Here is a 15,529-nt window from a genome sequence, read left to right on the forward strand (position 1 = left end):
GATATATATGCTCGATTTAGTAACTTGAAAAGAATCTTTGCTCAGATTAATAACAGAATCAAGAAAAAAACCTCAATTCTAGTTAAGGATTTGCTGAAACATTCTAAACCCAAAACAAGAAAAAAAGAAAATCTGGATCTCTTCTACGATAAGATGGAAAGCACGAATACCCCCTTTCAGCCATTCCATTTTAACAGTCTTTTTAAAATCCTGGTACAAATACCTGCCTCCTTCCATGACTGATGGCATTTCAAAAGAACAATGCACTAAAGACAACGTAAGTAAAACCTGAATTCTAGAGAATATCTTGATCCATTCTCCCTGCAGTTGATTAACTAGAAGTAATTCAGAATAAGCAACTATTCTCCAAAAATTCACTCACTATTCTTAACTAACTCCACATTTAATATCTCTTCCGTCACTCTTCAAAGTTCACTCCTGTAAGGAAGTTTAAATGTGCTATAAATACCCTGGAAACAATAGCATCTATCCCTGGAATACTGGTAATGCTCAGGAAAGGGCTATCTTTATAAATGGCAGTATTAATCTCTAGCAAGTTTTCAAAATTATAAATGGAATCAGAAGGATATCCAAAATTCACCTGTCTCGAAGACTACGTGTTTTTGCTTGGATAATCCCCAAATCCCACAGGGCTGGGTTTTTCCGAGGATCATTCATCTTATGGCCATATACTTCAATTGCCAATGCCCCTTCTGAAAGATGTTCAATGAAGTCTTCAGTAATGTTAACAGAAAACTCCTGAAAGAAAATAATTACAGAGGAGGAAGTACTTTATGGTAACCTTATGATCACTTATATCCACTGCCATACACCCACTTCATGGAGAAGAGAAATGAAAAAAAAGTTTTAGTTATAGAACAGAACTGACATCTAATGTGCATAATGAATGCTCAGATGGTCTGACGTTCTTGACTTCAAACATAATTATAAATCTGATTTTTAAAAATATTTTTCACCTTGAAAATCTATTGTGAAAGACCAGCATTATATTCTATTTTCTTAGCAAAATTTAGGAAGCTATTTTTAAAGTACTAATAATTATATTAAGAATTTCAACAATGATTTACAATGTCTTGATATAAAAGGTATTAGATGCAGTATGGTAGCAATGCGTTAGGGTAACAATTTTTCCTAGCTTTTATGAAGTTAATTTTATCCTAATAACAGGAGAGTAAGGAAATAAATAATGATCATCAGTGCAAATAAAATCACCTAATTTTTGGAACATCGCCAAAGGCAACGGAAGCAAGGGCAAAAATGAACTATTGGGATTTTATCAAGATCAAAAGCTTTTGCACAGCAAAGGAAACAGTTAACAAAACCAAAAGACAACTGACAGAATGGGAGAAGATATTTGCAAATGACATATCAGATAAAGGGCTAGTGTCCAAAATCTATAAAGAACTTAGCAAACTCAACACCCAAAGAACAAATAATCCAATCAAGAAATGGGCAGAGGACATGAACAGACATTTCTGCAAAGAAGACATCCAGATGGCCAACAGGCACATGAAAAAGTGCTCCACATCACTCGGCATCAGGGAAATACAAATCAAAACCACAATGAGATATCACCTTACACCAGTCAGAATGGCTAAAATTAACAAGTCAGGAAACGACAGATGCTGGCGAGGATGCGGAGAAAGCGGAACCCTCCCACACTGTTGGTGGGAAAGCAAGCTGGTGCAACCACTCTGGAAAACAGCATGGAGGTTCGTCAAAATGTTGAAAATAGAACTACTCTATGACCCAGCAATTGCACTACTGGGTATTTACCCTAAAGATACAAACGTAGTGATCCGAAGGGGCACGTGCACCCGAATGTTTATAGCAGCAATGTCTACAATAGCCAAACTATGGAAAGAACCTAGATGTCCATCAACAGACAAATGGATAAAGAAGATGTGGTATATATACACAATGGAATACTATGCAGCCATCAAAAGAAATGAAATCTTGCCATTTGCGACGACGTGGATGGAACTAGAGGGTATCATGCTTAGCGAAATAAGTCAATCGGAGAAAGACAACTATCATATGATCTCCCTGATATGAGGGAGAGGAGATGCAACATGGGGGGTTAAGGGGGTAGGAGAAGAGTAAATGAAACAAGATGGGATTGGGAGGGAGACAAACCATAAGTGACTCTTAATCTCACAAAACAAACTGAGGGTTGATGGGGGGAGGGGGGTTTGGAGAGGGGGGTGGGGTTATGGACATTGGGGAGGGTATGTGCTATGGTGAGTGCTGTGAAGTGTGTAAACCTGGCGATTCACAGACCTGTACCCCTGGGGATAAAAATATATTATATGTTTATAAAAAATAAAATTAAAAATAAATAAATAAATAAATAAATAAAATAAAAAATCACCTAATTTTTAAAAATTCTCCCAATCTGTCCATCTTTACAAGATATATATGATAGTATTTTACAGTAATTACTAAGCTCTAAAACAGTTTATTGTAAAAAGTCATAGAACCTATACTTCTCTTTCACTATCACTCTCTCTTTTAATCTTTAACACACTAAAGGGTATTTCTATGTTTTAAATAGATTAGAAGGAGACCACTCCCTTGAAAACAATGAGATGGATTATTTGTGGTACAGTTAAGAAAAAAAAAAATCAAGAGTCTGACTAGCCATGGGTTAACTGATTCCTCTGTACCAGCTGCTTCTGCTGAAACAAAAAAATACCATTATCAAATACAACCGTGATAAAGATCAAATGAAAGAATATCATAAAGTGCTTAGCAGAGCATTAGGTATTCGATAAAGTTCATTCTTGTCTCTTTTCTATCTTCACTTTCTCTAAATACCAGTTTCTTAAACTTTTTAGATGACAATTTCTACAGTAATCTAATACAAAACATGGGTTCCTTTGAGAAGGGTATATAGAGTTGACCCTTAAACAATGTTGGAATAACAGGCACCAAACCCCTGTGCAGTCAAAAATCCACACATTACTTATGACTCCCCCAAAATGTAACTACTAATAGCCTACTGTTGACCAGAAAGCCTTCCCAATAACATAAACAGTTGATTAACACATATTTTGTATGTTATGTATATTATATACCGCATTCTTACAATAAAGTAAGCTAGGGAAAAGAATATGTTATTAAGAAAACTAAAGGGGGGGGGGTGCCTGGGTGGCTCAGTAAGTTAAGCATCCAACCCTTGATTTTGGCTCAGGTCATGATCTCAGGGTCATGAGTCTGAGCCCCACATAAGGCTCCACACTCTTGTAGACCCTGCTTGATTCTCTCTCTCTTCCTCTGCCCCTCCCCACCCCAAAATTAATTAATTAAAAGTAAGTAAAACATTAAAAATTAAAAAAAGAAAACCAAAAGGAAGAGGAAACACATTTACAACCTGTGTTGGGCAAGGGTCAGCTGTATCCATATTCACACAAAAGTAAATTTTGACTGTGGAGGAAGAGTTAAAAGCACTGACACTTTAGCGTCTGTCACCCAGCTTTACCGAGATATAACTGACATATAACACTGTGTTAATTTAAGGTATATAATGTATTGATGACATTTTGGTTTCTGACTCCAACCACATTCTAAGAAACTCTGATACAAGATATATATTGATATCAAATTAGCAACAAATAATGCTCACTTTACAGTTTTGTTTTTACCTAAGTAATCAAATGCTGGCCCAGTGTGGAAAACAAACTTACATTGCAATGATCAAAGACAACCATGCACTGAGGCTCCTTGCTGACAGGTGAGGAGGAGGAGGTATCAACTTCAGGTACAACAATTACTGGCTCCTGTTGATCCCAAAAGTTGTACTTGCAGAACACAAAGTGGGACAGATGCTGTGGCAACCCAGTGGCTTGGAGTATTTTAACCTGAAGGAAAGGGAAGGCTCTGTTTTTAACTCAGAAAAGGTACAAGTATCTTGAGTCAGATAATGGGTCCCAGTCTTGACTGTGTCACTACCGGTTTTTGTTGACCAAATCCCCTTCACTCTGGGGCTGTATTTCTTCATCTGGGAAATGGTGACAACAACTGTCATATTTAGTAAGAAGCTGACAGAGGGTAAAATGACCTTGACTATAAACTTGGATGTTTTCAAACATTTACAGGCCAATTCTAGTTTCTTATAACATCATCATCATCACATTATAATAATCAACTTAGAAAAGGGAAGTTCTCAACCATCAATACCAATCAATGATATGAATTTGGCTAACTATGGATATATCCCAAAAACATAAGACTGCTAAGAATGATGAATGAAGAATGAAATCAGCATATGTGGCAATAGGGAATATTCAGTAAAGAGCAAAAAACATTTATTTGATATTCTGAAGGCTAAAAAAGAACAAGATTCTAAGTAGAAAGTTATATGCTACTAGAGGATTTTTTGTTAAATTTTAAAGGCATCAGGATATACTTTGAAGTTCTGGAGGGATAAAGGGAAGGGGATTAAAGATGGTGAATGCTGACCATCTCTGTACCAATTCTTACGGAGGGCCTTCTCCATGCAGATTTAGGGGAGATGAATCAAAGGAAATGTGCCCTGGACTGCGGGAGTGTAAGGTTTTGTGATAACAACATACAATTAGAAATACATGTCTAATCAGACCCAAATGTGCCAGGAATAAATGCCCATAATGGATTTTAAAGCAGTCAAAAATTCTAAATATTTCTTTTGGCAGGCAGTGTCAGCTTGATTTTTAAGCTCCAATTTTTGTGGTAAGTTGTGACATTCCAAAACTCCCAACTATGAAGGAAACTAAATTCTAAAATTAATGAACCAAAACTAAATTCTGACTTTATATTTGATTATGGGCTGACTTTCATATGACTGGGCATTGATCTTTCTTATGTTCTTCACTTGATCACTTCCTGCACATTGCATAATATACTGTGCTTCCAGTAAATAAATTTATCAAAAAATAAAATTGAATATGTGACCAACGTTGATAACAGTTCAGCAAATACAATCACAAATACAACTGTCTTAACATTTCAGGAAGCATTAATAATAACACAGAATATCAGGCAAACCAGATGACTATTTCTTCTATACCAGGTACATAATGGGTAAGCAATGGTTGAGAACTCCTATTTTTACTCATTTTTCCCAACAATGGCAACAACAGTTTGAAACATTTAGACAGCAATTCCATAACAGGCTACAAAAAACCAGACTGACTAATGCATTTTATTCGTCTAAACCCAAAAGAGAATTCAGTGTTCGGCAATTAATTTTTTGTTCATTCTAAAAACCATCACTTTTTCATTAAGTGTTTAAAATTTTTTATTATATTCTTCAAGGTGAGACAACATGATATTTGATAAGACTACAAGATTTCAGGGTGCCTGGGTGGCTCAGTGGGGCGCCTGGGTGGCTCAGTGGGGCGCCTGGGTGGCTCAGTGCGTTAAGCCTCTGCCTTCAGATTGGGTCATGATCTCAGGATCGTGGTGGGATTGAGCCCCGCATCAGGCTCTCTGCTCAGGGGATCCTGCTTCCCTTCCTCTCTCTCTGCCTGCCTCTCTGCCTACTTGTGATCTCTGTCAAATAAATAAATAAAATCTTTAAAAAAAAATTACAAGATTTCTGTAGAACATAGATCTAAATAAAACTCTGCCATATATTAGTTTCTGTTTTTGAGCAGATTAAATTCTTAGTTTTCTTAGGCTGAGACTTCTCCTACGTGAAACAGGATAGCTACCTAATGATACTGGAGTGAGAACTGACCATACCAATGGAATAAAATGAATGAAAACACATCAAAGCACTGAGTGGACAGATGTTGGAAACATACTTCTTTATGATTAAATTCCATCTGAAAGCCAGTATTTTTTCTAAGAAATCAATCTCAATTTTAAGGTTGAAATAAATTACAAGATTTCATATGCTGATCTATATCCTAAAGGCAACTTATCAGGAATAAGATTGCCAGGAATGAAGAATATCAGGAATGAGAATATCCTGATATCCAGAACATAGTTTTTGTTTGTTTTTTTAAGTTTCTGCATACACAAATCAGAATCACCACAAGGTGTCAGAATACCACAGACTTTGACTTGCTACTGCTCATTATAAAGCTCAGGAATGTCAGAAGACATGCTGCTTAGGGTTTTAAAACATACTCATTTAATTTAATGTAATTTAAAATATCAACATGTTAATATGTGATACTTATTTTCATCATAGAAAAATAGAACCAGACTGCTTTTATAAGCTGGTGGTACTTATCACTTATTATTGTTACGTGTCCCAGACTGATTTTATTTTTTCCACTTATGTTTTGTTTATTGTCATACAGTCTGTCTTCCTTCTTCAACAAAAAAAGACTATTACATGCTTAGAATATGGTCTCTAAAAACCACTTCCCACTGAAAGGAACCAGGTTCCTGAGAGAGATGGCTGATTCCAGGCTGGGACAGGAAACGTCTAGGATGGGACTAGAATATTCCTCATACCAGAAAGCAAGAAAGCTAGCCTATATAGGCTATGACAGTTAGGGTTGTGTCAAAAGGACTCCAGAGGGGAGCCCACAGGTCAAAGATGGGATCATGTGAGCTTTGAGATAGGTAATAAATATACGGATCCAATCACATCAAATATGCTTACACCAAAGAGTTTATAACGATATTTGGACTAAAAACAAAATAAAATCTCACTAGTCACTTTTGTATATTAGTAGGAGACAATTATTTTGAAAATCATGTTTTTTTTTAAAAAGGAGAAAAGAATGGAGCATTTACCCTGCCCTTCCTCTATAAAATTATATCTCTGAGGTGCAAATAGTTGCTGAAATAAGATGACTCTTTCTAGAAAAGAATTCTAGTTAATGAATGAGGAGTGACAGGGTTATAGTATCATTCTTTTCTAACTTCTCATGAAATATCTAGGTATAATCATCAATGACTGCTAACATCCCTCAAAGGACACCAGACATAATGTGTCTTCTGATGGCAGAACACACCACTACCTATAAAATGTCCTTGCTACCCATTCCCCTTACAACACCTTCGTATCTAACTACCGATTTACATCAAACACATCTTAACACATTAAATAATACCAATCAGCCAAATCCAGATTATGAGAAAATACAAGACAACAACCCAGTATCTACAATAAATAAACTGTAGGGTAGGAGAGAAAGAGAGAGAATAAGAGAGAAGAAACAAGCAAGCACAAGTGTCAGCACCTAAAGATTAGGATAGATGCCAGAGACACAGCAAACAAGACAATCAAGGAACTTGACTTGCGTATCTCATATTAAGGAAGTATTCATTTTTAGTTATGATATAATGGTTTTTTTAAAGTACTCTTCTTTTAGAGATACATACTTAACTACTATAGATGAAATACCATGTCTGGAATAGCTTCAAAATCACCCAGGGCAAGGGGACAGCACAGAGAGGCTTAGGCAGATGAATGAAGTAAGACTGATGGTGAATTGATGCTGAGGGAGGTTGGGTGGGGGTCAGTAACACTTTTCTCACTACATTTGCACATGTTTGCTATCTTCCACTAAAACAGTGTCAAGATATTTTAACTTTGTTTTTTCTTAAAAAAAAAAAAAAAAAAAAAGCTGATGTTACCCAGGATATTCTACTTTTTTTCAGTGGTTACTTTCCCAAGTGAGACAGTATCCTTGTACTGATGTTAACTTTTACACAGCTGCATTTACTAATCTGTCACCTTTGAAATGGGCCATTATGGAGTCATCAAGCCTATGTCTCAACCTTCGGTAACCTTATAATTTCAGAAAAAATGTTCTAAAAACAAGAATAACACCATCAAAGATTAACCTTTTAGTGAACTAAGAATTCTCCCCCGCTTATTCTGAAGCATCTTAAACATCTGAGGCCTTCTTAATACATGCAAAGACCCATGGAAAGAAGGCCATCTCTAACAGCTAAGGCTTCCCCATGGCTTTCAGCGAATGCCTCCCTTTCTCCTTTCAGTATTAACTCCAATTCTAGAAATACTTAACTGAGATACAGTACTGGACCGAGGATGGATTATGAAATTAGAATTAAGTTTAGGCTTCTTTCACTGCATCTTTGAATGGTCTTCTTCTCACTTGTACACTATTCCTACAACCCTTGAGGATTTCTCTTCCTCAAAAATCTTTTAACTGGTTCCTCCAGTGATTTTTAACCAACGGCATGCTGGCCCAGCCAGGGTGTGTTTGGAAATGTATGAGGGGATATTTTTCAGTGTCATAACAAGTGACACAGGCAGCACTATCTACACCAATTGGGTAAGAGTTCAGGAATATAATTACCTACTTAATATCTACCTACCAATTATCCATGAGAAAAGCACAGCACCCTATGGAGAAAGAGTTTTACATAACATGCTCTCCTTCAAGTTCACTCTGAGTCATGTTTCCAGAAATTTTCCACAGACTTTACTCTCTTAATTAATTACCTCTCCTCTCTGTCCCCAAACATGTCTTGTCTACCTCTCTCAGAGCACCTGGGTCACACAATATTGGAGTCTTCTGTTCACTTGTGTGTCCCTCTACACACTCACAAAAAATACACAGGTTGTTCCTTAAGAGAAGAAATCCTGTATCATTCATCTTTATATTTCCAGTACGACGTCTGACAGATAACATGCAACAAATGGCATATCTGGGAAGGACGGAAAGAGCAGGGTTTGAGACTGGCACATGCTCGAATAGCATACGCAAAGGCACATGGATGAAGAGGAACAAAACACGTAAGGAAAAACAGTGTGAAGAATGATTACAATAGGAGCTTAGGAACAGGATCAGGGCTAGGATAAATCTTGAGCAACAGCAGCAGTCAAGAGGTCCAACAGGAGGAGGAAACTTACATGAAAAAAGTGTGCTTCTCTAGAGAGAAGTTCAGATAAACAGAAACCCATGTAACTTTGGAGCAGAATGGTCCAGAAGAGGTGACTTATCCAAGGCTTCACAGAGGAAGTGGAAGTACCTAGACAGTGGAAGTACCTAGCTAACTGGTAAATCAATATATATGATGAAATATGGTTTCTGGAATACCAATACGAAAGGTTTATTTAGAGACAGATATTTCAAAATTCGAAAAAGAACACAGTATTTGTCTAAATAGCCACAATCCTCAAAATCAGCTGCACTGACACTACTTCTAAATGAAACTGGGACTTACCATGCACACAAGTCTATTCTCCTGGGTTTCCTTATCACAGGAGAGGTCTGAGGTGTCATCACCTCCAGCAATTCTTTCCCCAATGTCACCACTGATTCGCATCACCTCGACATGCAGCCGACCTGCCACCTGAACAACAGAGAAGCAGGTAATGTTTCCAGATTTTGTTTTTGTTTCTGTTTAGAGTCAAATGGTTGAGAACTTAAAAGCCTAGGTTCTAACAGTTACTTTCCCTCAAAGTTTTTGGAATAATCACCATCAAGCAGATGGAAACACAAGTATTAATAATACACATAAAAAGCTCTTGTCATTATTAATGAAAAAGAGTCACAACAATATACTGTCACCACCCCGCTGTTTCTTAAATTTTTCTCTGAGGGACACAAGGCATGAAGAGAAAACGTACCTCTCCTTTCTGGTTGACAATTGGAACAGCATACTGTAACTTCACGTCATAGAAGAGGGACTCGAGGAAAACATTCGCCACCCCAATGAGACTGTGATTTTCCTGCTCATCATAGAATGGATCAGCACGCTTGAAGTAAGAACGTATGACCTTTAAAGAGATTTGGAACATCACAATTTCAGAAATTACTTAAAATGAATCAATTCAACCTACTACCACTTATTGATGGCCTCTCATAAAGTCATTAAATTTAGCTTAAGCACAACACTGGATTACACACACTTTCTCTTCCTCACTCCCATTAGAACGGTGGTCAGCCTCTTTCACCCATGACAGCCATCTTAATAATATATCATGACGTTTCTCTTCTCCTTTATGTGGAAATTTTGCCATGAAAATAGGGAAAACCAACTGACTAGAAAAAGGAGTTGAGTGCACAAAAGTACTCTTTAGTTTTCATTCATGTTTATTGCACTCGTTCCTGCCAAATGATAAGATGCAGGGCTACTAACGAGAGCTGACCCCCTTCCACGAGAGCGGTTTGCTTTTTTGTAATTTGTTGATGTTTTATTTCTGGGCTGAAATACAAGAGGAGTACAGAAGAAAGAAGGAAAAAAATTTAAGAAAAAATGTCATCTAAATACAAAAAGTCAATCTTATTGATGATAATCTGGAACAAATAAATTTTTTTAAAAAACAAGAGGCTAAAAAATAAAAATAAAAAATAAGAGGCTAAGTAAACAACTCTATATGGAAGCAACACCAGCAGATTTTAAAAAACTGTAAAAATATACATAACATGTATTTCTGTTTTAAAATATGCACAAGTACATGGCTGACCTAAATGGAAAACCTGCAACTTGAGGGTAAAGTTCCAGAGTACAGCTCTATAGCACCCACTGTAGGATCAAAACTCCTTCCATATGTGCTCTTAGTAGTATAAATATTAAGATACCACTGATGTTCTATTAAAAAAAGAGATACTGCAGATTTCTATTTGTGAGGTTAAATGTGTAGGGAAATGGGAAGAGAGATAATAAGGCCTGGTCTTTGTCCTAAGTAAATTCACAGTTCAGTACAGAAGCAGACACATGTGACACCAACAGAGGTCAGAATGGAATGTAGAAGAGTCTACTAGAAATCCAGAGAACACAAAAGAGAAGAAGAAAGAAGATGCAGAAAAATAGGTTATTAAGATTCCTGATTAGCCAAACAATTTAGAGGATTAAAATTATTCTAGAAATAGGATTACTATTTTAGCAGAATGAACAATTCTTCCCTAAAAATAGGTAAGCTCCTTCCTGCTTGGTTTCTTCTATGATGACCAGTTTGGTCATTTTTCTCAGATAACTTACCGGGGTATCTTCTTCGCACTCCTTCCACTCCTGATAAAGGTCTCTCATATCCAGCAACCTATTGTCCAGTTTTTCTAAAGACCAAATCTGTTTTCCTTTTCCTTTTCTTCTCACCTGGATTGCAGGTTCACTAAGAAGAGAGCCTCGCTATAAAACAGTAAGAGTGACTATGTGAAACACAAAGATATCCACCATGGAAGCCAACTCTGAACATTCTATAGCCACCAGTCAAATGCCACCAACCAAAACGGAATTGCTATCCTTCTCTATTCAGTTCACCGCAAAACTTCTCAGGAACCTTTTAAGCTTAATATAATGCCATTATATTCAGCTGTGATCAAAATTTGAATTTAAGTATATAAATTAGATGTGATTTAAAAAGTAAATTTATATAGTAAATTATTCATATAGGTTATTCCTATAGTAAATGGGATATAAATTTAAATTTAAAACCCAAAAGATTAAATCATGTTTAATGGGAAATCAAAAAGGTTTTATTCAAGCCATCATCTGACCAGAGAGTATCTATGGGTAGAAAAAGAGTCATAAGCACTGAATGACAGGGGAAAAGTCTGCTGGGATGGACAGCTAGGAAATGATCTTTTACCCTTCAATAGTTTGAATTTAAAAAATTTTTTGAATGGGTAGTATCTTAATGTGGTTCAAAACAGAAAATGTTTAAAAGAGCAAACTGTAAATGGTAAATGGAGGCAACAAATTATATCAATCTGTAAACACACACAGTTTAGATACAAAATTAAAAAAACAGTATGGGTTGCCTGGGCATCTCAGTTGGTTAAGCAGCTGCTTCGGCTCAGGTCATTATCCCAAAGTCCTGGGATTGAGTCCTGCATCGGGCTCCCTGCTCAGCAGGTAGCCTGCTTCTCACTGTTCCTGTCCATCTCACTATCTCTGTCTTGCTCTCTCCAATAAATAAAAACAGTATGAACTAAAGATGCTGGTCACACAACACTGTGAATGGACAAAATGCCACTGAATGGTTCACTTTATCTTTTTCTTTTTTTTCTAAAGAGAGAAGGAGGGAGGGGCAGACAGAGAGAGAGAATCTTAAGCAGGCTCCATGCTCAGTGCCCAGCACAGAGTGGGGCTCAATCTCACAACCCTGAAATCTTGACCAAAATCAAGAGTTGGACTCTTAACCAACTGAGCCACCCAGGTACCCCTGAACTATTCACTTTAAAATGGTTAATTTTATGTTACGTGAATTTCCCCAGAAAAAAACCTAGAATTTAATGAAGTTTTTCCAGCTTGTAAAAGCAAGGTGCGTTTTTTGGGGTTTTTTTGGGTTTTTTTAAGATTTTATTTATTTTAGAGAGAGAGAGAGAGAACACAAGTGGGAGGGTCAGAGGAAGAGGGGCAGAAAAAAATCTCAAGCAGACTCCACACTGAGCTCAGGGCCTTACATGAGGCTTGAACTCAGGACCCTGAGATCATGATCTGAGCTGAAACCAAGAGTTGGATGCCCAACCGACTGTGCCATCCAGGTACCCCAAAGCAATGTGTTTTTATTTATTTATTTTTTTAAAGATTTTATTTATTTATCTGACAGATAGAGATCACAAGTAGGCAGAGAGGCAGGCAGAGAGAGAGAGGAGGAGGCAGGTTCCCTGCTGAGCAGAGAGCCCGATGTGGGGCTCGATCCCAGGACACTGGGACCTTGACCTGAGCCGAAGGCAGAGGCTTTAACCCACTGAGCCACCCAGGCGCCCCAAAGCAATGTGTTTTTAATATGAAAACAGTTTTTAAACTTTTTAAAACCACAAGAAGAAAATAAAAATACCCCATGTGTAGAGACATATCTATCAGTTATCTAATCAGTTTAGATTTATTGGATAATTATCAACTATTTGGATCGATCTACTCAGAATTTCAAGGAACTGTGAAATACACCAACGCTGCTTTACCATCTTGCCTATAATCATTTTCAAAGAAAGAAAATGCACATAATGAAACAAAGATTCTGAAATCTGAAGCTCAAAAATTGCCATTCTCTCTACTCTAAAGGCCCTTCTACCTTCTACACAGCCTACTAGGGAATAAATACAAAAAGCTCATCAGGGATCCACACGGAGTGGTCCTGCAGGTGGAGAATACTAGAACAGGGAGGAAACGGCAGCCAGTGATATCCTGCAGCATCAAGACTTGGCCTTCCAGCAACTACAACAAGAACTGGAAAAAAGTAAAAAAAGAAATTTCTGTCTCTTACCAAAATCACGAGAGAGAGAGAGAGAGAGAGAGAGAAAGTGAGAGAGAGAAAAAGGAGTACAAAGCCAGGAGTTAGACCAGAACAAACAACAGAGTTCACAGCAGGGGCAAGACAGGAACTGAAATGAACTTTTCTGGTCCAAAAACAAAAGGTTGTCTTGGATAAATGAGGAAAGATCCAGCCTGAGTTAAAAAAGACTCTCTCCTTAAGAAATACTTCCTTGTCCAGCTCCTCTCTCTGGGTGAAATCGGAAAATACTAATCTATTAAATCAATAATAGCGTAGATTAGTAGCCATTAACATGTTAACAATGGCTGCCTTGATTCCAGCGATAGGCATCATCTCTAACAGCCATGCAAACAGTCCCGTGAACACACTGTCAGGTGTCTAGGAGAGACAGAGAAGCCCAAAACGACTTGTGTCACTTCTAGGTAACTGACTTGGCTGCCCAGAAGCTAGCAAGGTTGCACTTGCCAACAAAGCCTGAGCCAGGATACGCAGAAAAGGGCTACAGACAGTCATGCTTCAAGGGGATAAAACGGTTATGTTTCTATTTTTCCAACTCAGACACTACAGAATGGAAGAGACCTTGCTCTGCTCAGTCTTCTAGAAAACTAAGCCATATACCTTCTGCCTATGACTGGCTTTCCTCTACCGCTTTTTGTCTGATTCCCACTGTACCCATGGTGTGCCCTACAAACACCAATAAGCAACATAAAGTTCTAAGTTCAAATCACACACAGAACATGTGTCAAAAGGCAAGTTTCCATAAAGTAATGAGTGCATCACGTTTACGGTAACTGTATTACTCAAAACATTAAGCAACCTATTTGCCAAATATCTACTCTATGAAAACACTGACCCTGAGGCTGTGATGCCACAAGAAAAAGATAGTGGTCCTTGCTACCAAATCAGAATAGAAAACCCAAACATTCATTAAAGCTTTGCTGTATCAAATACTGTGGGAGAAACAAAATATTTATCTGAATATAAAATTTATTTGCTCAAAATATTTTTATTTATCCCTCAAAATATTTATCTGAATATAAAATTCTATATCCCATCAAAATTATGTATGAATATGATTGAGAGTTAGAAAAGGGCCTAAATAACAAAAACAACTGGATGGGAAAGATAGAAAATTTTGATGGGGCTTTCCCCCTACATTTTATTAAGGTGATTACATTATACCAAGAGAAAAAAAAAAGATTTGTGATCGTGAATACACACAAGAAACAACTACTAAACAGTTTTGCAGAACAATCTATTAGCAACTGAAAATGACATGTAAATATCAACTAAACAGGGAACTTAAAGGAGAAGGGTTGTAGGATGGCACAGGAATGAAGGGGAAACCCCACTTTCTGAAGACTCATCAGGAAAGACTTCCCAGAAATCACAGAAACAGAGTGATGAAAGGGAGCTGAATGGAATAAATTGGTGGGGTGTGGTGGGAGGAGGTGGAGAGGATATTCTAGTGGACAAAGGACACATACGCACAAAGGCAAAGAATTAAAAGCAAATGAATTCTACTTGAGGAGAACAAGTACAAAAGGATGCAAACTGCAGAAAGGGTAGGTGGGGATGAGGACACACCCACTGGTATTTAATACTGGTGAAACAGACAGCAGTTTTCTCCAGTGGTTGTGTCTGTCTCTTCCATTACCGGCAACCTCACCTTCCTGTTGGCATCCAGGCTGGAGGCTGGAATCTGCAGGGTCACTTTATACTCTGTTCTTTTATCCAGCTCCTCTGCAATGTAACTAGCTTCTCTCACCAACAGATTGGCTTTCACAATTTGTTCCCTCAGCCTCATCAGGCTGTTATTCAGCGTTGCTTCTCTTTAAAAAAAAAAAAAAAGGGTGGGGGAAGGAGGAGATAACCATCAAGCAGCACATGGGAATATCATGTAGTACACAATATGTTAATGCCAAACTGCGACCCAAGCTTTACAAGTGCCTTGTGCACACAGGGAATATATGAATGACACCGATCCATGCACGCACTTGTATCTGGGCTACGCTGTAAGTACCGGCACACGCTCAAGTAACAAGCTGGCCGCTGATTAGGACAGTGCTTCGAAACTTGACTGTGTATACAAATCACCCAAGGATCTTGAAAACCGAAACAGCTTGACTCAGTAGGTCTGGGGTGGGGCCTGACAGGCTACACTTCCATCAGTCTCCACCTGACAGGGATGCTGCCTGTCTGCAGACCAAACTTTGAATAGCAAGAGGTTAGTTAAGTACAGTCTGTAACCATGGATAAGAAATTTTAGTGCAACGCTAATTAGCCCGTATAGAGTTCAAGCTTGCAATCTGCATCTCATTAGCACCATGCTTTACCCACCTGAGCTAATCAGTCCAGATAACCACCTCTTTT

The 15,529-nt window shown here is 37.8% G+C and overlaps 1 protein-coding gene across 1 annotated transcript in view; it reads right to left on the minus strand.

The window, feature by feature from the left end:
• LOC111153078 (kinesin family member 13B) overlaps positions 1-15,529 on the minus strand; it is a 204,417-nt gene that overhangs the window by 70,765 nt on the left and 118,123 nt on the right. The window contains exons 19-24 of the mRNA XM_022511878.1: positions 14,826-14,988; positions 10,921-11,067; positions 9,566-9,715; positions 9,160-9,288; positions 3,708-3,881; positions 602-759 (exon numbers count right to left, since the gene is read on the minus strand). Coding sequence (XP_022367586.1) covers positions 602-759; positions 3,708-3,881; positions 9,160-9,288; positions 9,566-9,715; positions 10,921-11,067; positions 14,826-14,988 — 921 coding nt within the window. The remainder of the gene's footprint in view (positions 1-601; positions 760-3,707; positions 3,882-9,159; positions 9,289-9,565; positions 9,716-10,920; positions 11,068-14,825; positions 14,989-15,529) is intronic.

This window comes from Enhydra lutris, unplaced genomic scaffold (genome assembly GCF_002288905.1).
Source record: "Enhydra lutris kenyoni isolate GAN:26980312 unplaced genomic scaffold, ASM228890v2 scaffoldscaffold3, whole genome shotgun sequence".
In the NCBI taxonomy this organism is placed as follows: domain Eukaryota; kingdom Metazoa; phylum Chordata; class Mammalia; order Carnivora; family Mustelidae; genus Enhydra; species Enhydra lutris.